Source organism: Oncorhynchus mykiss, chromosome 8 (assembly GCF_013265735.2).
Source record: "Oncorhynchus mykiss isolate Arlee chromosome 8, USDA_OmykA_1.1, whole genome shotgun sequence".
Taxonomy (NCBI): domain Eukaryota; kingdom Metazoa; phylum Chordata; class Actinopteri; order Salmoniformes; family Salmonidae; genus Oncorhynchus; species Oncorhynchus mykiss.
The window spans coordinates 74955778-74976308 of record NC_048572.1 but is presented as its reverse complement, the minus strand read 5'-3'; the positions used below and the strand labels follow the sequence as shown (position 1 = coordinate 74976308).

Sequence of the window (20531 nt, the reverse complement as noted above, 5' to 3'; positions counted from 1 at the left end):
TCGATAATTGGATATTCTTCAGTTAAATGCAACAAAACATTTATAAAAAGCAATCTAATATGTTTTTTGAACACTATAATTTGTTTACAAGCATGATTGCCATACTTTTAGTTTGTTTGCGCAGCTTGTTGGCCATTAGCCAATCTGCGTTTCTCAATGAGTTCAAAACACTGGAATGGATCCAACTAGTATTTACGACTTCACAACTGATAAATTAATAACTCCCACTTGGTTACAAACACAGCATCTGATAATTAATTGCAAGACTGGAATGAGTTCATACTAATGATTTCCAGATCAGTGATTGATTGCCTGCAGCTGGAGGTTTTTAATATTGCAAAACACACAGATGGCAGTGGTTAACGTGATTGCTTGCTGACAATTATTATAGGCATCCCAACTGAACCTTGGTGTTCAATCATGATGGCTTTATTTTGCCACAGTGTGGCTCTCCTATGCATGGCTGCTTCTGCCATTGTGGCACAAGAAGGTAATTTGTATCATTGTCTTTCATGCAGGCCTGTTGCATTTCTAATGCTAACTGTACTAGAACAGAAAGCAGCAGATGTTAGTTTGTAAAAAATATTTTTAACCATTATCCTACCAAATATGGCAGTAGCCCTGATTCAGTCACTCTGAGATGCAGGGCAGCCAGGTCACAGATCGATCCCTCACTCCTGTCTGGGAAGTTGTTAGCCTCCCCAGCAGAGACACTGGAGGGATATGTTCCATGTGGCACTAAATGACTACCTTCAGGAGGATGGTAGGCTTTAACAAATTTACCCATGTGTATTTGGTAAGATTTAGGGTTGTTTAACTCTCTCCTTCCTCACTACTGGGGACACACTGATGTACTTGAATGAGCTCACCTATGTCTACTCTCAACGCTCACCTGAACTCTGACTTTCAGTCTTACCCAGTTGTTTGTCTATGACAGGTGAGATGTGGCTGTTAGTGTACCCCTAAGGAATATAATAATTGTTCTGTTGTATCATGTATGCTAATGCTGGAGAACTATTCCAACCCTGAACTTGCACGGTCAGCTACATGTTTAATATATTTCCTTTGTAGTGTAGATTGAGCACCTCCCATACTTGACCTAGTGCTGTTTCATACAAATGGTGAAGGAGATGTGGTCTACCACATGGGATTTGACGGATAGGTTTTTGAGACTACTAGTAAGCTTGATGTTGACAGATGCAAGACTGCCCATATGTGTATCCTGCAGATGACTTCTCTGGATCATATCTGTCTAGGGAATACCTCCTTGGTGCCTTCATCCACATCTTGGCAACAGTGGAGCAGAAGGACCATCAGCCCTTGCTGCTGAGTGTGGCGACCGCAACACCAGAGCTGCATTCGGTGGGCTCCGTGTACCTCTTCGCCAAGGAGTTTTTACAATTTGGTTTTACAGCAGGATGTGACTAGTGCTTTTGTGCGATGTGGATTCATGTGGCGAACCATTCCTGATTGATGGTAAACCATTTGACATGTCTGGTGGATAGCAAGACTTCAAATTCAATTTGAACCAAGACAAAACATTTCTGAAATCTGTCTCTCTGCAAGCCTTCAAGTTCACCGTTGAAGTGGTAAACTTATGTGACTTACATTTTGACACTGATGAATATGAGCACTGATCCCTAATCTCTTATCAGGTCTATATACACTGCAAACTTTTGGCCTGGAACCCCAGCGGCCTTGATACCAGCAGGAAGGCCTGCCATTATGTGCAAGGGCATGGGTAAAAAATATTGTATACGCCTATTCAATTGAACTACTTTTACTGAAAGGAGGGACCTCAACTTGCCCAAAGTATCTAATTTGGAGAGAAACGGTGCCATTCAAATCTTGACTTAATTTTTAAAAATCAGTTTGGACCTCCTTGATGACCCCTCCCACAGTAACCTCTGTAGCTGCTGTGACTTCAGCTGCAAGTCCCAGAAGGGGAGTAAACATCAGGTTTTACATGACTTGAGTGGGGTGCAGAAAGATTAACTTACTTATCGTCCCAGGGCACTAGAATGGGATGTCGGGGGGGGGGGGGGGGGGGGGGGGGGAAGGCATGTCCAGCCACCCTTTTCAATGCTTTAAACTCTTTTTTTTTTTTTAAATGTTTAGGTCAACTCAAAATACTGGCCTGTGACGTGAACCTGGTTTTGTTACACCCCAAATGATCATGTCAAAGTTCATTTTTGTATATTCTGTTTCATTGACATGTTAGCTGAACTGTACTTGTGTGTGTTTCAGGTGTGACCCTGAGTACAGCTGGGTTTCCTGGGAGATGGGCAGCCATCTATCGTGCATGTCCTGACTCTGGAATGGTTGACGTGATTTGAAATAATGTGTCGCTTTTTCTTGGTTTTATTCTCACTTGTTATCTAACAAGAACCCAAGGTCAAGCACATTAGACTTGACTGTGCCATGAGTTTCAACTCTATTTTACAAGCAGGTCATTGTGCCGATGTGATGCAAGTAAATGGTTTGAGGCCTTTTATTAAACCAAGCGCGCTTAGGCAATTGTATAGTTCAACTATGCTTAAAAGGAGATCAGAAATCCATGGACTGTGATAGACTTGTCTTCATGATCTCAAACCAGATGACTTGTTTCAAGGCTCACGTAATTCTCTCTCCAGTTGTAGCACCACTGCATTGTCTGTAGTCGCCAGCGTTTTGATATTCATAGATACTGTTTCTACGACAGCCTAGATATGTGCTTCATAACCGCTGCTATTGACTCTGCAGTACCTTCACTGTCTGAAAATGCCTGTATTTGTGAAATAATTGAGTGCTGTAGTCTTGGTTATTACAATGGTAAAAATATGCGGATGAGTCTGTAAGCGCTGCAGTATTTAAGCTGTTTCTGTAGGTCAAGGTGATGTCCTGATTGGCGGGGCCTATATTGACCTAGCAGAAAAGGCAACCTTTTATGAACTGAGGTATTTGTTACAGATAACTAACCAGTCACGGGAAGCCGGCGCCAAGTCACTCCATTACACTATTTTGAAAAACAAGTCTCACTTTCAGTCAGATTAATGTTTATTTTAATAGTAGCTGAGCTTTCAGTCAGTTGCTCTGCAGAGCATATCTCTACAGTGGGACAGAAATAATATGATAATATAATAATATGACATGTGGTAATCTGAAGTACCCAAAAAATCCACTCGCAGAATCAGAAATACAAATACTAGATGAATATTTCCACTGCAAATACTAGATGAATATTTCCACTGCAAATACTAGATGAATATTTCCACTGCAAATACTAGATGAATATTTCCACTGCAAATACTAGATGAATATTTCCACTGCAAATACTAGATGAATATTTCCACTGCAAATACTAGATGAATATTTCCACTGCAAATACTAGATGAATATTTCCACTGCAAATACTAGATGAATATTTCCACTGCAAATAATAGATGAATATTTCCACTGCAAATACTAGATGAAATACTAGAAAAAAATGATTTGTATAAGGAACCCATGCTTTCAAAAAGAGCAATAGCGCAACAATGGAAGAAACAAAATATGCCTTTTCCCACTATTGTTCTGATGGTTTACTACCTGAAAGTTTAGCTACTATTAAAATTAATTTAGGAAGTGTTCTGAGGCGTTATGCATTTTGCCTCCTGCACCTTCACTAATCTGTTTTGGGTGTGCTGGAGATTCTGCCTATTATCCACAAAATATTTCACCTTCATTTGCTCTCCAGTTCTTCCGCTAGGTGTTCACTTGCCTGTAGTCTGGCCTCAATGGCTTTCAGTTCAACATCTTGTGCTTAAACACGCAAGCAAAACCAATCAATATCACACAAAGGCTATTTAGTTGTAATGCAGTGTGTAGGCACGTAGCTCAGCAGCTGTGAGATCCCCTACCTTCATTCTGTCTGATCAGGTCTGCCACCTGGTTTTCAGGCTGACTTCCACTTCAGCAAGTTCCATCTTGGTGTATTTCAGTTCAACGATTTGCTCTACCAACATCTCTCATCTGTCTCAGCTCATTCACTCAGATATCATTAACTTTGTCTGCCACTGACAGACAGCAGCACAGTACCAACAGAACTACGGTGGTCTCCATACTATAGTAGGCCTATACCTAACCTCAGTGGTGTAAAGTACTTCAGTAAAAATACTTTAAAGTACTACTTAAGTAGTTTTCCAGGGTGTCTGTACTTTACTATTTATATTTTTGACTTCTTTTACTTCACTACATTACTAAGGAAAATACCCGTTACATTTTGAAAGCTTAACAGGACAGGAACATTTTCCAATTCACATACTTTTTTGAAGAAAACATCCCTGGTCATTCCTACTGCCTCTGATCTGGTGGACTCACTAAACACAAATGCTTAATTTGTAAATCATGTCTGAGTGTTGGTGTGTGCCCTTGACTATCAGTAAAATAAACTTGTGCCATTTGGATTGCATAATATAGTAATTTGAAATGATATATACTTTTACTTTTGATACTTAAGTATATTGTTGCAATTAAATGTACTTTGATACTCAAGTATATTTTAAAACCAAATACTTGTATACTTTTACTCAAGTAGTATTTTACCAGGTGACTTTCAATTTTACTTGAGTCATTTTCTATTAAGGTATCTTTACTTTTACTCAAGTAGGACAATTGGGTACTTTTTCCACCGCTGCCTAACCTCCTCACTTAAAACCTTTTGAGTCATAGCATTCCTTTATACAGTGTATTTGGAAAGTATTCAGACCCCTTCACTTTTTCAAAGGAATTCTCCGTAGAGCTCAGAGACAGGATTGTGTCGAGGCACAGATCTGGGGAAGGCTAGCAAAAAATGTCTGCATAATTGAAGGTCCCTAAGAACAAAGTGGCCTCCATCATTCTGAAATGGAAGAAGTTTGGAACCACTAAGACCCTTCCTACAGCTGGCCAAACTGAGCAATCGGGGGAGAAGGGCCTTGGTCAGGGAGGTGATCAAGAAACTGATGGTCACTCTAACAGAGCCCCATAGTTCCTCTGTGGAGATGGGAGAACCTTCCAGAAGGACAACCATCTATGCAGCACTCCACCAATCAGGCCTTTATGGTAGACTGGCCAGACGAAAGCCAATCCTCAGTAAAAGGCACATGACAGCGTGCTTCTAGTTTGCCAAAAGGCACCTAAATGACTCTCAGACCAAGAGAAAACAAGATTATCTGGTCTGATGAAACCAAGATTGGACTCTTTGCCCTGAATGCCAAGCGTCACATCTGGAGGAAACCAGGCACCGCTCATCACCTGGCCAATACCATCCCTAAGGTGGAGCATGGTGGTGGCAGCATCATGCTGTGGGGATGTTTTTCAGCGGCAGGGACTGGGAGACTAGGCAGGATTGAGGGAAAGATGAATGGAGCAAAGTACAGAGAGATCCTTGACGTAAACCTGCTCCAGAGCGCTCAGCACCTCAGATTAGGATGAAGGTTCACCTTCCAACAGGACAACGACCCTAAGCACACAGCCAAGACAACACAACACAAGAGTGGCTTCGGGACAAGTCTCTGAATGTCCTTGAGTGGCCCAGACAAAGCCCGGACTTGAACTCGATTTAACATCTCTGGAGAGACCTGAAAATAGGTCTGAAAATATGCTCCCCATCCAACCTGACAGAGTTTGAGAGGATCTGCAGAGAAGAATGGGAGAAACTCCCCAAATACAAGTGTGCCAAGATTAGTGTCATACCCCAAAAAACTTGAGGGTGTAATCGCTGCCAAAGGTGCTTCAACAAAGTACTGAGTAAATGGTCTGAATACTTATGTAAATGTAATTTGTACTTTAAAAAAAAAAAGTATACATTTGCAACATTTTCTAAAAACCTGTTTTTGCTTTGTCATTATGGGGTATTGTGTGCAGATTGACGAGGGAAAAAAACTATTGAATCCATTTTAGAATAAGGCTAAAATACTTTACCAATGCGCTGTGCAGGCCTACACAATGTGAAAGACTAACAACAGGATTAATGATTAGCCACTGTTCTTAGTTTAGTCATTTTTCCTGGTTAAACTTGGATATTTTGGAAATTCAAGGTGAAATTGAGCAAACAATGACCAGGGTATTGATACTGTTGTGACAAGTACATATATTGCGCACCTGTTTTTGCTCAGTCTTGTCATACAATATTGACAATGGAATACACTTTTAATATTTTATAAACTATATAGTTATCATCAAAGACCTATTTTAGCGGGAGTCCAGGACATTTTGTTCACTGGGATTTCTCTCTGCACGGTTACCGTATCATGTGAAGGGATGAAATTGGGCAACCATCCAAACGTCTATTAATTTAGCGCGCTATGGAGGACTCGACCAATCAACGACGCGCGCGCGCGCATTCAACGGTACCAACAACCTGCAGTGCAAGAGAACAGGACTAGTAGCTACAGTAAAAATATAAAATAAAGCAGACTTTTCAGCTCCTCAGCTTCGGTTGATGGTCAACATTTCAAAACTAAGGTAGTCAACAACATTGAAATGAGTCATATTTGAGTGTGTCTGACGTGTTTTCTCTGCCCTGCATCACTTTACAACCTTATGCTAGCTAGCTGGTTTGCTAGGTAACGTTAGCTGCTAAGCTAGCATTACTGGCTAGTCAGACTAGGTTTCAAACCAGTCATTGATCATATCTAATGTTAGCTAGCTGGCTAGTTTGCTAGCGACACAAAAGTCCAATTGATACGCAAACTTGAGACAATAAACCTGGTTAAAATGCGTGAACATAACTAGTTAACGTTATCATGATGGAACCAGTCATCCTGAATTCTAACCTTTCTCTCCACGGTTTTGTGTCAAGATTCAAGAGATAGTCAAGAACAAGGCATTAGGATGGACTGGTTCCACTGTAACAGCTGCTTCCGAAGAGAGGGGCAAAACTTTGCTGTCTCCAGCTGTGGTCACATCTGCTGTGAAGGCTGCATCAACCCTAATAAAAGTATGACTGTTGTCATTTCCCTGTCCCCCGCCCACACCCATCCTATGGTCCCAGATCTGTTCTTATTTCATACTGTTGTGTTGTCTCGAAATGTTGCCTTTTTTCCCCCTCAGAACATTGCACTGTGTGTGGAGCAAGCTGCAATTACCTGGCCATCTCAGACCAGGTTGGTTTAATTTGTTCAATTCAATGACTGTCACTGATTCATCAACAGCAACATGTAGCCTACCCAGTAAATCAAGTGTCCCTCATCTCTACATACTTATAACACTTTCTTTTCCCTACATTACTCTTCCTATATTGGAAGATGAAGCCTCAGGAGCAGGTGTTCTTCAAAGACCCTGTTAAGCTCATTCAGTCTCGTCTGGAGCACATAGCACAGGTTCAACTCTGTTTTACATTTTGTGTTAGGTGTATTTGATATAAAAGTTGCGGCGTAAAAGCAGTGTAAAAATGAAAGTTAAACACAAATGTTTATTATGGGCCTACCAGCGCAATACCTATTTGAACAATGATATATCTGCCTGTCAGATTGCTCTATTCCAGCGAAGGCAGAAGGAAAGGGTCATTGTCTACTTCAAAAACAAATCTATGGAGCTGGAGAGGAGACTGAAGGATGTCACAGATCAGTGTTACAGGTTCAGTAACAACAACTGATAGTATGTTACTATTATTCTTCTGTATTACTTCAGTCAATTAGTGACATTTCTTTCTCTCGCATAACCTTTATGCAGGCAAGTTTTAGAGCTGAAAAGAGAGAATGCCGAGTTGAAGAAACCTCTCTCTCAGAGGAGGGTATGATTTTCAGTGTGTTTAGCATCGAATGTCTTTGAGCATTAGTAAAGACTGTCTTTTGACTTTGATTAATCAAGTACGCTATTGCTGTCACAATACTCATTTTAGACTTTCCTCTTTTTTTCACAGGCATCACCTGGACAATTTCAAACAAATGGGTATAAGTCTCAAATATTTATCACATCTGAGAAATATATTTTCAATATGTTGTCATTATCTCATTAGTTCAAAGTGTTTACTGACAACTGATCTGTTTCCCCTAGCAGTGCCCAAAGGATGTCTCTCCCAGTGGCTGTTACCTCCCCAGGTAAAGATGAATGTTGATGGATTGTGGTCAGAGGCATTTCAGAGATCTTAGCAAGACTATACAATTTAAATGAATCCCCAATAGGAGAAATTCCAATCCATTTTAAACCTCAGATGAGCAATGGTGTGTAACTTTCCTTATCTGTCTTTACACTTACAGTCACCCCTCGCTCACGTCCTGTTAGGTAGGAGATATATGAATGTGGTTGCACAGACAAGCATGTATGCATACACACATCACACTGACTGTCTAACAGCAGTCTTTCAAACACAATGTCCTATATTCTCTCAATTTATTAAATTCAGAGATATTTTCACCTGTCAATAACTGTTTCAGCCACCAAGGCTTTGCTGAAACCCAGGAGAGATTCAGAGATAGAAACCCTAGGCTCACCCTCGCAGTGAGTTTTCATTCCTTCTTTGCTAAAGCAGTTTTCATGTCCCTTCGCTGTCTTAACTGTAGCAGACTGAGAAACCCTCCTCCAGTAAGTGTCTTTTCTTATGGTCTCTGTTTCTCTCTTGCTCCCGCTCTCAGACTCCGCCTGGTTCTGCCACATCAATCTCCAGCCATGGCTCTCTGCACGAGCGTGGTGGCTTCAGTGAGTGGCACACAACAGATTAACTTAATGTCATGAAAAAAATAATCATTGGCACATTTTCATGCCAAACATTTTTGAAAGATGTCACAGAAATATATCAACAATCCACAAACAGATGGTTACAGATTGGCATAGAATTGTCTTAGCATACCATGGTAGTTCATTCAAGCAACAACAATTTTTCTGTAAATCACTTTGAACATCAAACTGTCTAATGGTGGGACTGAAATGTTTATTTTTTTTAATCTCTTCTCATAGGGACTCCCACCATTATTAGCACTCCCACCCGGTAAGAATTGATGAATATCAGTTGATTTCCATTTCCATGGTGCATCGTTGGAAGTAGTGGTAAGGGTGGATTTACATTAGTAATGTTGTAGTAAGATCGCTCTTCAACATCAGATTTGCTACTTTTCTGTTTTCACTATCCTTACTTCCTCCTTTGGATGTTCTGTGACCAGAGCCACGTTCCTGCTTCATGCATGTGTGTGCACCTATTAGCGTACCGTAAATACCATAGTATATAGACAAACAAAATAAGGAACGCACATCAAACTATACAGGAGCTTCTCATCTAAACCATAATGTTGCACTCTTGGTTAATTCAATGATTCACAAATGTGTTAATATTTTAAGCCTTTAATTAGCAATTTGGCTAACAGCAAAAATGCTATCTACTGGTATTAAGGTAATTCTTACAGGTACATGTAGTGTGGGAGATTCTCATTTGGACAAAAGTCGTCCAGAAACTGATAATTGGTTGAGTGTCAATTACACTGAACAAAAATATAAAAGCAACATGTAAAGAAATTTTCATACGCACAAAAAGCTTTTCTCTCAAATTTGTTTACATCCCTGTTAGTGAGCATTTCTCCTTTGCTAAGATAATCCACCCACCTGACAGGTGTGGCATATCAAGAAGCTGGTAAAACAGCATGATCATTAAACAGGTGGACCTTGTGCCAGGGACAAAAAAAAGGCCATTCTAAAATGTGCAGTTTTGTCACATAATGCCACAGACGTCTGAAGTTTTGCCATGCTGACTGCAGGATTTTCTACCAGAGCTGTTGCCAGATAATTGAATGAACATTTCTCTACCATAAGCTGCCTCCGTCGTCGTTTTAGAGAATTTGACAGTACTTCCAACTGGCATTACAACCACAGACCACGTGTAACCACTCCAGCCAAGGACCTCCACATCCGGCTTCTTCACCTGCTGGATCGTCTGAAACCAGCCACCCGAACAGCTGATGAAACTGGGTTTGCACAACAGAAGAACTTCTACACAAACTGTCAGAAACCGTCTTGGGAAGCTCATCTGGGTGCTCGTTGTCCTCACCAGCGTGTCGACCTGACTGCAGTTTGGCGTTGAAATTGACTTCAGTGAACAAAACTCACTTTTGATCGCTACTGGCACGCTGGAAAAATGTGCTCTTTGCGGATGAATCCCGGGTAACTGTCCCGCAACATCCTGAGGCCCATTGTTTTCTGATCCATGCACCTACCTTTTTTTATTTATTTTTTAAGTATCTGTGACCAACAGATGCATATCAGTATTCCGAGTCATGTGAAATCCATAGATTAAGGCCTAATGAATTTATTTAAAATTGACTGATTTCCTTACATTAACTGTAACTCAGTAAAATCTTTGAAATTGTTGCATGTTGGAATATTTTTGTTCATTATAATTAATAGGCGAATGGAGGATTGTCCTCACCTCCTCAGATCTATGAAGCACAACTGCCCTACCTGAATCCTTTGCAGAAGAGTTGTGTGGGAGACATCTCTCAAAGAGAGAGTTGAATCTAGATCTGTCTCTTTACACTACAAAAGTATCGTTCCTGGGACTGTGTCGTCAAAGTAGTTTAGTGTAAAGCTAAATGAGCAAACCTCTCTCCCCAATTCTCAGGTCTGAGAATCTGACTCCAAACATTTTCCAGTTCTTGACTGGGTCATCACTGCACTCCCCAAGGCCTTTCAGAAATGGCCAGTAAAACTGGTAGGTTATTGTTTCATACTGACTTAATTTCAATTCCAGTGACAAAATTGAGATCCAGTTGAATTTAGGTTTTAAATTAAGTAGCTCCTAAAGTGACTGGAGTTGAAATGGCAAAGACCCAACTTTGATTTCAGTACGTGTCCTTAAGCATTTTGGCATAGTTCTTACTTTTTTTTCTGCAGAATCTGATGAACAGCTGAAAACCGATCTCAGAAAGTGCAGGGAAGCAGTTAACACACAGTTTTTTTTATATATATATTTTTTTACTTGTTTCCAGTGATGCAGTTGTGCAAATGTTAAATTGAACATAATACAACATTAAAAAGACATGCTCCGGTACTTTGGCAAATAAAGTATATATATATATATATATGTATTTTTAAACCTCCCGCTTTGGGATGTGTCAAAGTGTAGTTCATATATGCATAATCTATGAGCAGAATTACTGTCTTTAATTAGCCACAAAATCCCTAGTTTGAAAATACTTTTCTTGAAACTGTGCAGCACCATTTCCCCTACATTACAACCCACGTGGGCCAGCCCCTTAACAATTTTAGTTGAGTGGAAGCTAGCAAGAGGCCTGCCCAGCATTATCCAATGAGGTTGCAGGACGGGCCCAACAACTCAGTGGAAACAGTAGAGAGCAATGAGGTGGTGCACATATGTGACGTAGTACGCAATTTTCAGGGACCACTTTTGTCTTTGGAGTGTTACTTTCACAACTACTAGATATAAAAGATACAAAAGTACTGGAGAATCTGACTTTTGAAATGAGTGCCATGTGTCCAGTTAAGTAGAACATTGAAAAACTGTTTACAACTACAATTAAAGGGATTGGCAACTGAGAATAGTGTTCAGACAAACATTTCTCCTTCAGCATTCTTGTACTTCCTTTGTAATGTTCTCATAGCTAATAGAAAAAACATTTACACTGTAGAAAACGTTGCTTAATGTTGATTAAAATACTTTTACTGGTATACCTGGATGACTGTAACAAGTAATTTTCCTCTCAGAGGCATAGAAAATGGCCTGCACAAAACACTATTTATTGCTTTGGATTAAAGTGGACTAAGACAATCTATTATGCTTCAATCCCTTCTCTGCTGAACTGAATTTGGTTGGATTACACAATTCCAGTGACTTCTTTTGCCCCTCAATCACCTCACACAAATGCTCAATATAGGAAGAATACTGTCCCCACTAATCTGGGGCATGGACTAGGTGAAATCAACTAAAAACCCAACGATAAAAATAAGCCTGTATTGCAGCCCTTCACAAGTAAACAGAAATTGAGACAGGTGAGCAGAGTGAAAAATACAGGATTATACCGGACCAAAGAGTGCAGTTCTTCAGTTTATCCAAAATATGGTTTGAACTTGTAGTCTTTGTGGATATTGAACTTCACTTTAAAACATTGCAGGTCAGTGCAAACTGCATAACAATTTTAATAGGAATTCAATTTTTATGAAAAGGAATGCATTTAATAAACATTATCACAGCTAAAATGTTAGGGCTCAAAAATTCAAGTGCAACCTGTCTATTCAGAAGTATTACGTGTGGATGTCCAGTTTGTTGTTGTAAAAAGGACATGTAGGTTGTAAAGGAATGATTTCTACATTAAGTGATTAATCAGTGTCTTTACCCTAAGTCTCATAAATGATATGTTTAGGTTTTCCCAGTGCAGTTTCACTTCTGTAAAATACAGAACTAAACTACAGTACCTAAGGCGCTCCAACCAATACATACTTTTTATCCAGTTAATATGTTGCTACAATACTGGACTACAAATGATATAGCACAAACAAAAGAGGTGGGTGGGGGGGGGGGGGGGGGGATTGAACCAGTGTACTATGTACTGTCCTGTCTACAGTAGGCAGCACCATCAGGATTTAAAGTCCAAACTTATGGGGGAAAAAAAGAGAATGCAGCAATAATTCAGCACAGTCGCAAAATCTGTGCTGATACTAAGCATTTAAGAGTCACACCTGCTCACATTAAAGCGAAGTAATTCAATATGAAAAGTTTGTCAAATTTATGAAAAAACATGATCAGTCTTGTCCTCAAAAAAAAAAAAAAAAAAAGACACTGCTATTTTCCAACCCCTACCATTCCACAAGTTCCTCATCTCAATCAGTAACATTGGCCTCTGGGTCAAATGCCTTGCTCTCCTGAGATGCAAACCAGTCCCGCACCTGCTGGTAGCTCATTCGTGACTTTTTGCAAAGGGCATCTAGGTCTTTCTCATGAAGAACCCCTGTCGAGCGATGGTAAACCTCCAGCGGATTGATGTCCGGGGAATCTGCAGTGGATGTTGGCGCTGTTGCTCCATTCACTTGAGACTTTCGTTTGCGGCTACCCGTAACCCGAGGAGTTCCACTGGAACCGTTTCCGCCACTGCCATTTTGCTGTGTGGCTAGTTCAGCCAGGAATTGCTCTCGGAATTGCTCACGGACCCCCTGCACCCAACGTAGCTGACCATTTTTAACAGCATAGCGCGTATCCCCAAACCACTGGCTGACGTCTGCACGAGGCAAGCCTGTGAGCTCTACCAGCTGGGTGTAGTCCTCACTCTTAGGCCACTGGCACCGCAAGAAGTGCTCCTTTAGTATGTCCAGTTGTTCCTTGGTCTTCCGTGGTCGGCCAGCGGGTGTAAGAAGAGGAGATGAGGATGAGGAAGGACTGGAGAGAGACAGGGCTGTCAGTGAGGCTTTGGCTGAGCGAGCAGACCTCTGCACCGTGCTAGTAGAACTACGCTTATTAGCGGTCAAAGTTGAAGGGGTAGTAGAATGCGAGGGGAGAGGGGAAGTGGAGATGGTAACGGCTGATGGTGGTTGTTTAATCTCTGGGTTCTTACTGCCCCTAAAGTGTAGAGGCTTTTCTTGTTTCACCACCACCTCGTTCGCTTCCTTAACAGTTTCAGTGTGAACTGAGGCTTCCTCCGCAACCTCGTCCTCCTCTGCCTCCACTCCCACTGCTCCCTCCCCAAATGCCTCCAAGCTGTTTGACAGAAAGTTTTGGAAGAAGTGTGAATCTTTTACCCCGTTGCTGCGAGCTCCCTTCTCTTGAGCCCTTCCCTGCATTTCAGCACCATTTTCTTGATCCCGAGGCCTGTGTGCTACGAGTGGAAGAGGTCGAAGTTGCTGAGACTCGTTCTTTGATTCTCCTGTGGTCAACTGAGGATAGACCATGGATGTTCCAAGCAGTCCACGCCCATTTCTAAGCTGGTACCGGCTGTCGCTGAACCACTTGCGGATGTCATTGCGGCTCAGGCTGGTTTCCTCTTGCAGGCGTCGGAGCTCAGTCTCTGCGGGCCAGTTTTCCCGCAGGAAGCTGCTGCGAAGGACTGCAAGTTGGGCTTTGGTCTTTTTGTAGCGTCCGCGTTGTTGTTGCTGTGGAGAGCCAAGTGAGGTCTCAGAGAGGCTCAGGGAAGCATCAGTTGCGGTAGTTGCTGGCATGTCCACAGGAGGGCGGTAGTAGTATGAATCCTGAGGGGGTGGGAGAGAGGAACTGAAATGTTGGACAGTGGCGGCTGGTTTGCAGGGTTCTGGGGTCTCATGTCTGGCTCGTTTTCTTGGGTGAAGCAGATAGGAGTGAAGACCATTATTAATTTGATCATCGTCCTCTGCCTCCACAGATATTGCCCCACATCCATTCCTAATTTTGATCTCCTTCTCATTTGCATTGTCGTTAGTCCGCTCAGGTCCGGCCAACTTGCGACGCGTCTCCTCAATCTCCTCTGAGGCCCAGCTGATACCATATTTGATTCTCTGCACCATGAACCAGACCTTGACTTTGTCCAGAGGCAGGGCACAGAGGCGTGCCAAGGCATTCACCTCACGAGATGTTGGGTATGGGAACACATTGAATGCCTGGACCAGCTCTGGGATGGTGTCAAGCTCACGTGTCTGATCTGACTGTGTCCATACTAGCTTCAGGCCCTCAGAGACCAAAGGCAGGCACACCACAGAGTTATGGTTGGTGCTGAAACTAACACCCCCATCTCTGCCCTCACTTACATCACTGTCTGTTGCACTGGGGTCAGAGGATAGATTGCTCTTTCCATTGGTGATCTGATAGTGTGAAGTCTTGGAGAAATGCAGGGAGGCATGCTTGCCTTCATTCTCTGTCCATGTGACCTCACACTGGGATGACTCCTTCATGTTTACCTCCAGTCCTATTCTCCTGTTACGGTCAACCTGTGTTGCCATCGGTGATGTCACCGCCCGTCACTCCAGTCTGGTAGAGATATGATAAAGATATCAAATACATTGTGTGCTTTATAAATTGATTATAACATTAACAGTGAAATCACACTGAAGGTTGGCAATGTCTAGATACTATAATGGTGTCATGTGCTTTAGGGGAAAAAGTGTCAAAGGAGCAGTATATGAGTCACAGTCTAGATGAAAGTATCTAGAGGAGGACTTTCTATTCCCAAAGTCAAAGACCTGACAGCTGTTTCCCCTCCCCCCTCTAAGTCACACTCCCTTCTCAAAGTCTCACCATGAAACTGGTTGTATACCCTCTGTCCAGATTGTGCTCCCCTCCCCCTTGGAACCAAAGTGTGGTGATTGACTTTTGTGTTGTGAGGGTGGGGTGTGAGAAATCTGCCACAGGCGCTTCTCTTACCCTTTCCAGCACTGGCTTTGTTCCGTCGTCCTTGTTTCCCTTCAAGTCGTCAGTCCTCAGAATCAAGTTTGACCCCCCCCTGACAGAGGCAGTGAGGCACAGCAGAAACACCTATGGAAAGACAAGAGATTGAGCAATTGACATATTCAATGTGTAGGCAATTCATACATGATTACATAAATAAAACATTGTCATTTATATAGGAAAAAACATCTGAAACAGAGGCATTGACTATATACAAAAGGCCAACTTGAGACCGGCTATTTGAAGGAATTTATGTGCAACCTCTGTCCTTATCTGACCAAAAGCATAAGTTCATTGCCAATTCACAGAGCAAACTATGACACGCAACAGGTGTAAATTTAAAGTAATTTCCCCCTGACAAACACACAAAACTGGGATTTATTCCAAGTGCCCATACTCAAGCGGTCTATTTACCCTGGCGGGCCGCAGTGTGCATGTCCCAGACTGGCAGTGTAACACCCGATTCAACTTACTTTGATGACCAATACCGAAACTTCGTTAGCAGAATCAGGTGTGTATGATGAATGAATAAGCGTGCAGGACTGTGACAATGACGCACACCCTGTGTCCTTCCAGCTAGGAGTTCACATGATGATTACCACAGCACAGGGTTTCCCAAACTCAGCCCTTGGTCTTCCCAATGATGCACGTTTTAGTTTTTGCCCTAGTGCTACACAGCTGATTTAAATAATCAAAGCTTGATGAGGTGATTATTTCATCAGATGTGTTAAGGCAAAAAACAACCAGTACACCCCTGGGAGGCCCCAGGACCGAGTATGGGAAACCCTACGATTGCTTAATAATAAACATAAGCTAACACGAAAAGAAACTGGGAGTCAAGTATTTGAAAAATTAGATCAAGTTATGCTGACCAACTTTACGTAACGGTCAGGAATATCTAGTATCGGAACCCAGAACCAAATCACTTAAGTGATTAGCGAACTAAATGTATCCTGCTGTGGTCTGTTGGAACTCTGGTTCTCGGAAGTTATTCGTTCATATCCCAAAAATGATTGGGCCAACCAGGGAGCGAGCAAACTAATAGCCCGTTAACATTTTATATTGCCGACGACAGAAAGATATTCGTCGCTTGACTAACGGTAACCAGGCCTCATATCATTCATCAAGACAGTATACGATGTTAAACAGCTCACAGGTTGGAGTAGTGGCCATGACAATAGGCCTACCCTTCCGATGTCTTGATCCTTTGTGGCGTACTAGCTAAAATGGTCAGACTGCACAAGCGCACTCACACGGACACGCTTCAGTAATAACAAAAAAGAAAAACTTACCGGAATCGTGTACTTCACCCCTTCACTCTGGAGTTGGGTAAAGTGAAAACAAGATATCCAAATATTCTCTTTTGTTAATGTCTGAAGTTGGAGAACAAAACGGGGGAACAATACCGTTTGTCTGACCCTGATGCTTTATTTATCCGTCGAACCTCAAAACGGGTTCTCGTTTCGGAAACAATTCTAGAACTTTGTAGCTGTCTCAAGTTGAGACCCAAAACTGATACTTGATATGATACGCCTTTAGAATTGAATAATCGATTTGTTAATTGTTTGAAATGGTTTCCTTACTGTACCTACCCCCCTCGGTCCGTTGTTGCTTTTGTTCTGTAAATCCGAAAGTGTGTCGTGTCCGGCCAAATCGAGGCTAGGAGGACCAGGAACTCAGAGCACCCCCCCTCCCTCAGTATCTCCTGAGTGACGGTAAAGAGGGTGTGCCATTCTATGCAAAGACAGGGATTGGAGGAGGGAGGTGCCGGTCATTGGGACTGGTCGGCAAAATAACTCTTCCATTACACACTTATAGGAATCGCAATCGCCATGTTTGTAAGGTTATCTTAGTTGTTTAGAAAGAGTACGTTCAGATTCCATTAGACCAACGATGGTCTATTATATTGACAAGATAGTCAAGTGACCACTCTAACAATAGAAGTGCATGTCATCGAAAGCAGACGGGGGGGATCGAGATCAGGTGGGACCATTCTAGCCAATGAGAGGGCAGAGACGCGTGTGAACAACAGGCCATAGAGATAGATGACTCATCTTTGTATCTGTGCCAATATAGTCTTAATTTGCTGATTGCTTCCAACTCATAGGACTCCCTACCTAGTTTACTACATAAAAAAAATGTGTAAGCCCTCGATGGCAATGTCCATGCTAAAGTGGAGCTGCGTTCAGTACGTTTTTACGCTCTGGGACGTTCAATTGAACGGAAACGTTGCTGTACTAAACCAGTTGAAAAACGGTGAGGGGTTGGGTTGTGGAACGCTGTCTGCATGGCTGCTGCCCTTTAAACACGTTACTTCAAGCCACACCCCACCACACACACCAAACGGGCGCAAAAATACCTCAAAGTCTGTTCAATAATGTTTTGGAGAAACATGTCGTTCAGCACAAACCGTTCGCAAGGTAAACCTCTGGTTATATCCACGATGACTATCTCCATGACAACTGGCACAATTCAGATTAAAAGTCGTTTTTTTCTAAATTGCAGGAATGCAATGTGCGTTCACTTACATCAGTACATTAATAACAGCCTAACAATTTCCGAACTTCTATTTCATCAAATCAGTCTCATGTAGCAAATTAGCAATTCCATTTTTGTTGACCAAATTCAACACTCAATGATAGTGTTCCTCCTCCCCCCCCAAAAATACCAAAATTCCTCACCTCATGGGCTTATTTTTCGTGTACAGATTTTGGGCTGAGTAAAACATCTGGCTTCACATTCCTCTCTGATGAGGCTATTAATAAAACATTTCAATAACTGTTTAAGTAAGTGCTGTGACGACCCTCCCACTCCGTCTGCCATATTCTCTCTTTGTTCTTGTTTCCTTATTAGGATACCAGTGGGAGGAGTTGGGAGGGTCGTCAGCTACACGGGAAACACCTGGGCCCGAGTGTCCCAGGATAAATAGACCTCTTCCAGATTCATTGGGGGAGCCTCTCTCCATGCAGACACCTTCATAGATTTCACATTTATGCATGCAAAACACTCAATTACACACACACCATTGCTAATTGCATTTAGGTTACCTTAGTTAATATATTTTGTTATTCCTTATCTCCACATTGTCTCCCTTTTGTTACGAGCTTCGAGCTAGTTCGTGACAGTGCACAACAAGAGCCCAAAGTAAACTCATGCAATAACAATTACCCTGCTACACACAACATATTAGTGTTAAGTGGTATAGGAATGTAGATACTTTTATTGCTATCAGTATTACAAAATACATTCACATTTGGTTAGTGTTTTAGGTGTAGCTAAAAATCACAGCTGGCATGTCTCTTCATACAATGGTCATTTGAATAAAGTATGCTTTTTCAGTCATTTTGTGCTTAGACGTGGTAGCATCTCCCAACTTTTGTAAATCTGAGGCAATAGTTTGGCACGGTTAATCACATGCAAGCTTATTAATTGGTAAAACTCATACTCAATAAACAACAATGGTGTATTCCTCCATAGGAATATGAACACAGAATTATAATGATTTAGTATTCTATGTATAGGAATACTGTGTAATGTACATTACTGCCACTGCAGTAGTCCATGTGTCACGAGTTTGAGGAGTCTCAGAAGCGTCCATGGTGAGGGTAAGAACAAACTGAGGAACCCGGAAAAATGCGGGTACCATCTAGGAGAGCCAGGAAAGATATAGGACCTGGGTAAGGAGGAATTTGAAGGAGGTGTGGTCTGTCACACTCCGACCTGAAAATAGAGTAAGATAGAGACTCGTGTATAGGCCTATGTACATTTCAGTTCAGCGTGCAACATCTTGTAGTCCCTAACCAGGTCAACACGTTTCCTGACAGCGACATCAGGTTATCTTCAAATTGGAAACGGAATGCAAAACAGAACTTGAACTTTGAAAAACATCTGCAAATCAAAAAACAGTTAAGGTGAGAGCCCAGATCTAAAACAAACAAATCTTCAAAAGGATATACAGCCTGTTTTGTTAAGGCTTTATAATTAACTGCAGAAATACACTCACTGAACAGTTTATTAGGTACACTCATCCAGCACTGAGTCGAGACCCCCTTTGCCTCCCGAACAACCTGAATTCTTCAGGGCATGGAAACATTGCTCAATTGGTATCAAGGGACCTAATGTGTGCCAGGAAATCATTCCTCACACCATTATACACCCACCACCAGCCTGTACCGTTGACACAAGGGAATGCCAATTCCTGACTGCTATCAGCATGATGCTACAAGAAACTAGATTTGTTGGACCAGGCAACATTTTTCCACTCAATTGTCCAGTGTCGGTGATCGTGTGCCCACTGGAGCCGCCGCTTCTAGTTTTTAGCTCATAGGAGGGGAACCCGGTGTGGTTGTCTACTGCAATAGCCCATCCGTGACAAGGCCCGACGAGTTGTGCATTCCCGAGATACTGTTGTGTTGTGCTGTTATTTGCCTGTTTGTGGCCTGCATGTTAGCTTGCATGTTTCTTAACATTCTCATTCAACCTCATCAACTAGCTGTTTTCACTCACAGGACTACCACTGATTCAAATCAAAATCATATTTATTTATAAAGCCCTTCTTACATCAGCTGATAACTCAAAGTGCTGTCCAGAAACCCAGCCTAAAACCCCAAACAGCAAGCAATGCAGGTGTAGAAGGAAAAACTCCTTAGAAAGGCCAGAACCTAGGAAGAAACCTAGGAAATCTCCAGGTGGAGATTATAACAGAACATGGCCAAGATTGTTCAAATGTTCATAGGTGACCAGCAGGGTCGAATAATAATAATCACACTGGATGTCGAGGGTGCAACAGGTCAGCACCCCAGGAGTAAATGTCAGTTGGCTTTTCATAGCCGATCATTCAGAGGATCTCTACCACTCCTGCTGTCTCTAGAGAGTTGAAAACAGCAGGTCTGGGACAGGTAGCACATCCGGTGAACAGGTCAGGATTCCATAGCCGCAGGCAGAACAGTTGAAACTGGAGCAGCAGCACGGCCAGGTGGACTGGGGACAGCAAGGAGTCATCAGGCCAGGTAGTCCTGAGGCATGGTCCTAGAGCTCAGGTCCTCCGAGAGAGAGAAAGAAAGAGAGAGCATACTTAAATTCACACAGGAGAAATACTTCAGATATAACAGACTGGCCCTAGCCCCCCAACACAAACTACTGCAGCATAAATACTGGAGGCTGAGACAGGAGTGGTCGGGAGACACTGGCCCCATCCGATGATACCCCCAGACAGGGCCAAACAGGCAAGATATAACCC

At 42.2% G+C, this 20531-nt stretch overlaps 2 protein-coding genes and 1 long non-coding RNA gene across 11 annotated transcripts; 2 read left to right on the top strand and 1 right to left on the bottom strand.

The window, feature by feature from the left end:
* Positions 1 to 427: 427 nt before the first annotated feature.
* Positions 428 to 2892, top strand: LOC110529138. The gene is made up of 4 exons (XR_002474335.2): positions 428 to 490; positions 1257 to 1476; positions 1656 to 1741; positions 2248 to 2892. It is a non-coding gene; the product is annotated as an uncharacterized LOC110529138 (long non-coding RNA).
* A 3427-nt stretch (positions 2893 to 6319) lies between these two features.
* Positions 6320 to 12720, top strand: LOC110530610 (RING finger protein 212B). 4 transcript variants are annotated; one of them, XM_021613822.2, is made up of 14 exons: positions 6320 to 6465; positions 6803 to 6940; positions 7054 to 7106; positions 7248 to 7322; positions 7472 to 7578; positions 7675 to 7735; positions 7865 to 7893; positions 7999 to 8042; positions 8202 to 8226; positions 8379 to 8442; positions 8577 to 8640; positions 8899 to 8929; positions 10550 to 10639; positions 10822 to 12720. In XM_021613822.2, the coding sequence occupies exons 2-13, from the start codon at positions 6835 to 6837 to the stop codon at positions 10632 to 10634; spliced, it is 744 nt and encodes a 247-aa protein (XP_021469497.1). In that variant the 5' UTR covers positions 6320 to 6465; positions 6803 to 6834; the 3' UTR covers positions 10635 to 10639; positions 10822 to 12720. The 4 variants fall into 4 exon arrangements, with proteins under 4 accessions (XP_021469497.1, XP_021469498.1, XP_036842143.1 ...); XM_021613823.2 differs by having other exon boundaries at positions 8002 to 8042; positions 10550 to 12720; XM_036986248.1 differs by having other exon boundaries at positions 10550 to 12720.
* homeza (homeobox and leucine zipper encoding a) lies at positions 11860 to 18119 on the bottom strand. Of its 6 annotated transcripts, none has more exons than XM_021613819.2 (3): positions 17974 to 18119; positions 15269 to 15379; positions 11860 to 14875 (listed from the first exon to the last, which is right to left on the bottom strand). In XM_021613819.2, exon 3 carries the CDS (start codon positions 14845 to 14847, stop codon positions 12766 to 12768), a length of 2082 nt encoding a protein of 693 aa, XP_021469494.2. In that variant the 5' UTR covers positions 14848 to 14875; positions 15269 to 15379; positions 17974 to 18119; the 3' UTR covers positions 11860 to 12765. The 6 variants fall into 6 exon arrangements, with proteins under 6 accessions (XP_021469494.2, XP_021469492.2, XP_021469493.2 ...); XM_021613817.2 differs by lacking the exon at positions 17974 to 18119 and adding an exon at positions 16585 to 17070; XM_021613818.2 differs by lacking the exon at positions 17974 to 18119 and adding an exon at positions 16885 to 17068.
* Positions 18120 to 20531: the final 2412 nt, after the last annotated feature.